The sequence below is a fragment of the Rhododendron vialii genome, chromosome 4a (assembly GCF_030253575.1).
Source record: "Rhododendron vialii isolate Sample 1 chromosome 4a, ASM3025357v1".
In the NCBI taxonomy this organism is placed as follows: Eukaryota; Viridiplantae; Streptophyta; class Magnoliopsida; order Ericales; family Ericaceae; genus Rhododendron; species Rhododendron vialii.
Window position 1 is genome coordinate 43811839 of NC_080560.1, and position 6282 is coordinate 43818120.

General features: G+C 38.5%; 1 protein-coding gene across 2 annotated transcripts; it reads left to right on the forward strand.

Annotated features, from left to right (window-relative positions):
- Positions 1-2722: 2722 nt before the first annotated feature.
- On the forward strand, positions 2723-6282 carry LOC131323267 (uncharacterized). Of its 2 annotated transcripts, none has more exons than XM_058354972.1 (5): positions 2723-2826; positions 3174-3262; positions 4165-4209; positions 5479-5576; positions 5833-6282. In XM_058354972.1, the coding sequence occupies exons 2-5, from the start codon at positions 3209-3211 to the stop codon at positions 5909-5911; spliced, it is 276 nt and encodes a 91-aa protein (XP_058210955.1). In that variant the 5' UTR covers positions 2723-2826; positions 3174-3208; the 3' UTR covers positions 5912-6282. The 2 variants fall into 2 exon arrangements, with proteins under 2 accessions (XP_058210955.1, XP_058210956.1); XM_058354973.1 differs by having other exon boundaries at positions 2762-2788.

The following is a 6282-nucleotide window of genomic DNA, read 5'->3' on the forward strand; positions in this document are numbered from 1 at the left end:
AACTAGCCGATGTCCTTACCAAAGTTGTTGCCAGCAGTGTTTTTAGTCACTCTTTAGACAAGTTAGGCATGTGCGATATACATGCTCCAACTTGAGGGGGAGTGCTAGAATTAAGGATATGATTTAGTCAATATTTGATTTGGTCAATATCCTTAATTGTGTAATCTTATTTTATGCCATAAGTGTAGAATATTTCCATGTAATCTTGTATTCTTTCCTTGTTAATGTTTGTACTATATATATTGTACAACTACGATGAATGGAATTATCATAAAATTACTCCACAATTGTGTTTATTTTCAGATTAAGGTCAAGAAAATCCTGAAATTGTTGGTGTGGTTGAAGCTTGAGCGCTCCGAGCCTCATTCAAATCAAATCCTTCAAGCCATAACCAAATGGCCCCAGTAAAACCCTACTGGCTTACGCTGGTGCTATGCTGGCGTGCGCTGATGAACTGCCACGTGTTAGTCATCGACCATTGACCCAGTTGCCACAAGCGCACGCAGGTACTTAGATGGCGTACGCCAGTCAAAACCCGTCAATATCACTATTCAACCACGTGCACCAGACTTTTGCGCCCACCTCTGTACAATGAACAGTCCTCTTATGATTGCCAACGTGCATAAATGTCCCCCTCTCTCCCACAAACCCTTTCAAGCCAAGTCCCATGCATTAATGCATGGAGACTTCTTCTCCTAACCAAACCAGCCCTTAACCCATCTAATTACTTTCTTCTCTCAGTCACTCTTGAACTATAAATACATCCCGCATTTATATGCAAGGGGTTCACAAGGCTAACCACTATTAAGGTCCCCAAGTCCCTTTCTCTCTTTATTCTTCTTGTTTTCTCGCTCTCGTTTCTTACCACTTGAAAGAGTAAGCAAGAAACTCCCCCATACTCTCTGTGCACCATTGTCACCCATCATTCATCCTTCAAACCTCAAGCTTAAAACACATCTTCTTTCTTAAAGCCAAAGGAATACCAACTTTTGTAACTTTTTGTTCTGACCCCTGAGGGGGACTAACAGGGTCAAGGTTGGTAATCAATACCAGTCCTGGCCCTAAAGCTGGCAATATTTCAAAGATCGTGTATAGCTATCAATGGCGCACGCCAGTGATGTTAAGCCGTGCACCAGTTATGACTGTATATGCACTACTGGCGTGAGAATCATTGATCAGCTATTTTCTGTCTTTCTCTCCGTTTCATCACCTTATTGCATGATAAAAACTAGTTTATTGCTTTCTACGTTATAGAACTATGTAGTTATTTATTTGATGTTTCTGTTACAGAAGGCTCATGGGATTCTTCTGGTCATGTTTCAAAGCCCAGATGATGCAAAGTCAAGCATTGAACAAACGATGTAACTGGCGTACAGTCTTTGACGACTAGCGTACGGCAGTTATGTTAAGGTCCAGTGACTGACCCTTGCATGACAGTTAAGCCTTGGTCTCCATTTACTCTCCTGTACTGTTTATGAGATGTTTTAATCTTTTTATTCCCCTATATCTATTTCTTCTTTCTGTATCTGCATGTATCCTGCTTATAGATTGCGTGGTTTGTCCTGAGTGTACACTGGTCTGTTCCAGAGCCCAAAGGATTGAAAATAAGAACCGTGAGTTTAGGCTTACTGGTGTACGCCAGTCAATGAGTGGCGTGCGCAGTTATGTCTGCATGCAGTGGTTCGGTCAACACATGCAGGCTTCTTCCTGCGCATAAACACTCTGGACTAGTGTTTTACAGTCTGTTTAAAATGCTTACGGTGCTTGTTCTCACTCTATTATAGTTGTCAATAAGATCATTCATTCTATTCTACTACGCTGCAAACTTGTTACAGTTCTAATCCCTTTTAACTGTTCCCCCGTCCTAATTGGCCAAAAAAAAATGATTAATGAGAGAAAAATGCAAATGTTTTACAAAATGTCCAAGTAGAGACCGATCTCCGGATTGGGCGAGAGGGGTGCCATAAAACATTTCCCTCTCGTAATCTGGCTCCCGATTTTATAGTCTACAAGTCTTTTTTAAAATCAAACAACGTAGCAAACGTTTCAAGTTCGGTTCCTTGGGTATTTCACCGCTAAAATTCGAGTGGCGACTCTGAATCGAAGTGTTTAGCCGCGCTTTCCAAAAAAGGGCACACCCGATTTTATATGTAAAATAAAATTTTCAGGGGTGTGTGCCCACATAAACCTCACATATATGTCTGAGAAAGATGATTAAAGTGTGATAAATTGATGTGTGCTTAGTATGTCTCGTACTATAAAACATGGGAAAGAACCTTCATCTTAGAAACATCACCGACTAGAATCATAGGGGGTCAGCGTATTTTTCAGAAACCTCGGGGGTGGTCAGTGTAATTTACCCTTCTAATGAAATCTCTCACTGAACAAACAAACAAAAGGCGCTGCTATTCGCAAGCCCTCTATTTACTCTCATAGCCCGTTAAAAATTTTCAATTATATTCGATAGTTAGTTACCGAAATTGAAATATATTTTCAGCGTCCAATTACCGAAATATAATATTTTTTTCAACAGATGTTTACCGAAAATGCATGTTCGGCAGTTGTTTACCGAAAGTTGAACATATTTTCGACATGTAGTTACCGAAATATAATCTTGTTTTTAACAGCAATTTACCGAAATATTATTTATGATTTTCAACAATCATTTACCGAAATTTAGTGGGCTACGAGAGTAAATAGAGGGCTGCGAATAGCGACGCCCCAAACAAAGAAAGCTGCAAAATCTTGATACTTCCAACCCGATGTTGCGAAACCAGTTTATCAATCGGTGAGGCCGAAGCTCCAACACCCTCAAGTCAAATAGGAGTAAGATATCACTGTTTCATCTTTTGACACCACAATTCAAATCACTGTTTCATCTTTTGTTTAATCTTCTTCAAAACCTTGTTGGGTTAATGAATAGTATTTCACTTACTTTTGTTAGTAGCTAGCTTCAAAATCAAAGTTCTGTTAACAAATTCGACCCTGCTTTACGCCCCGATTCAAATAACGATTTAACTGACGTTGTTCTGTTCATTTTTGTGGTTCACTTTTGTTACTAGCTAGCTTCAAAATCAATTTTCTGTTAACAAATTCGACCCTGCTTTATGCCCCAATTCAAATAACGATTTAACTGACGTTGTTCTGTTCATTTTTGTGTTTCTTTTTATCAGGGAGTACTACATATGCTGATAAGTTTCTCGACAAAATGCCGTCTCTACAAACAGCATTGCCTCCTGAACTTGCCAACAATGTCATTAGAGTTACGACTTCAGATTTTTAATCTTAGTTTAGTTCATCAAGTCCATTGGATTACCATATAGTTCTTGTAGGCATCATGACATGTTTGATTGGTTGGACTAATGATGACGAGTGCATATGCAAAAACACGAAGGAAAAAAAAAACCCACTTGGAGGTGATAAACGAGTCAACAAGCCGAGCACTAGATTAGTAGATTGTTCAATTTGGTTTGAAAACTTAACAAGCTTTACAAATATGTCCAGTCTTGTTGGCCTGTTAATCTGGCGAGCCAAGCCTTAATCAAACCCATTACAAGCCATCTCAAGTAGCTTAGAATTTATAAACAGCATGAGTTAAAATGAGCTATTAACAACTTGCTCTATCTTATCTTAGGTTTGAAAGATTGATGGGGTTTACAAAATGTTAAAGATTTCCCTGTTCATGCAGCGAATTGATCCCGCACAAGCTTTAAACGAGCAAACAAGAACTCAAATTATTATATCTTGGTTCGTTTATCCGTGCTAATCCCACTTTTAGTTCGGACTGAGGAGATAACTTACACCACCTTTGTTATTATAGTTGATTGTTTTGCGATTAGTTTTTCAATGCAATACCTCTGATTTTTAGTACAAATTCCACATCTTATCTGGCGAATCACAAGGCCTTCTATAGATGAGTAATCCCCTGTATTAGTTATGCTACATTCCAAGGTACTGTGTATATCGCATTTTGTGGCATTATGATCCAGAGGATATGCAATTTCCCCACCCATTGTTGCATTCCAAGTCCGGAAATGTAAAAATGGCCGTTCTGTCTATAAATACTCGTAAAGTGCATACTCACTTATTTTCACTATTGTTCTGAGTTGTGTTGCTGGCTGTCTATTGCTAAGGCTTTTTCTTCCCTTTGCTTTTGGTCTGCAGCTTTACCTGGAATGCCTTCGAAGAGCTAAATACGTAGGCAGTCGGGTATATATTTCTTCTCCATGTCTTACTTTTGGCTAATACATTATGTAATGGAGCCTCTTTTTTTTTTTTTTTCTCCTTAGAAATTAGCTCATTCTCAATACAAAACATGTAGATTAATCTAAAGTAGTAGGTATCAATTTTGATAATAAAGCACGTTATCAATACCTAAAGATAAATGTCTCCAAACAATGTTGACTTGAAGAATTTTACCAAACCCTGGAAGAATTGTTTTCGTTTTTTTCTTTTCTTTGAACAACAACTGCAATAATTGTTGCTTTGTTTGTTTTGGTGTTGGCACTGGTTAGTCTACTGCTTTCCTGAAATTTTGCCCATATGCCTTTCCATGATGTTATGATTCTTTAGTGAGTAGAAACTTTCCTGTTTTGGACACCTTTTCTTGGAAAAGGTTCTTCTAAATCATGCCTCCAACTAGTTTTTGTGGTTGACTCTGCATATAATGTCACATCCACAGACTGGAGGAATTATTAGATTGGGAGTTACTACAACTGCACTTAAGCCAAGAGCCTATTTTGGACCCTTTGTGTGTGAAGTGCAGCAGAAGGAGAAGCAGTTATCTTAACTGGCAAACTGTTGTTACCTAGTCTTCTGCAGTAATACCAAAAGCAGTATCTGATAGGATCCTGGTCAACTTCATTCCTCATTTGGTTGGCAAAATCAATCTCATTCTCTACACTCTTGAATCAAAGGCTGAGCATGGAAATTAACCTAGGATGAGGGGAAAGGAACTAACATATGCCATTGGGATCTAGGATGGGGGTGGGGAAGGAACTAGAACATGTGCTATTGGAAACATTGTTGACTCGAGATGCTATTGGAAACATTGCAGTCAAATTGTGTCTCCTTGTTTAGCTTGTCTCCAGATGTTTTCAGGAAACAACAAAAAATATTAGTGTAAGGAAACGTTGCGGCTCTATGTTTTGAGTTCTGTCTTGTTCTTGGAGTTGGTTGAGTCATATATCATAACTTCCGGAAAGGCTATTAGGGTTTGTCTCAAAGTTGGATATCATGAAGAAAGAAAAAAATGCATTCTTTCTTTTAAAATCTGATGCAGATGAAATGAAACAGATCCTTGAGTAGGTGTTGAATGCATGGCTCGTTTGTTTAATCCGTACAACTCCAGAATTTGCATGTTAATATTTACATTCATGTTATCAAATTGAACTTCCATTCCATTTAAAGGTTTTCTCTGACGGTTGTTGAGAAGGATTACAGTAATTAACCTTTTTGCGTGCATTGCCCGATCTGCAGCAACACAATACAGAGCTTGTCGTTGATATGGTGAGACAGCAATTTAGAAAGCACATGCATGAGACAAATCCGGATAAGATTCAGAAGTTAAAGGATGAGTGAGTTTCATTTCAACTTGTAATTTACCTCTCCATTTTATACACGTTCTAGGGGAGCTGAGTGGTAAGGATGTTAGATGTCATATTATATAGGTAGAATGCATCCAACTTTTTTTTGTTCCTTATATGAAATTCAGTTGGCTGGACTTAATGGTAACTTTTCTCTTCCTCTCTTTCGAACAAGTGGGTTCGAATTTGATTGCCTTATGCTACTGCTGAAGAATTCTAAACTTTTGGTGTTCTTGTGGATTTGCAGTGCGGCAAGGGGGCTCATAAACCATATACTATATGAATCTGAGAAGATGTCCGGTCGTAAATTCAGCCTGAACTCTTGATCTTGCTCAAATGATGAGCTGGTACGTTCCAGAAGACGATGTGAGGATGCAAGGACAAGGCTCTATCCTTTCTTTAAAAAGGAGGCGACCCTAGTTGTTTAGAGGACGGAAGGGCTCTCCTTTGAAGTGTATCACCTTCTGTCCCAAATTGCTAATCCTTTTTCCGTGTTCCAAATGGAAATTGAAACTTATTGGTTTGGAACAATGCTCTTTATTTTATGCTTTGGGTTTTCCAAGTGAATGTGCATTGTAGGAAATTTCAAATTTGGAAAGGTGATGTACAAAAGAGAATCGAAGAGCTTGGAAAGAATAAACAGTTGGTTCTTCTTGTGTTCCCTTGTTCTTCCAATGCCAGTTAATGATTACCGAGA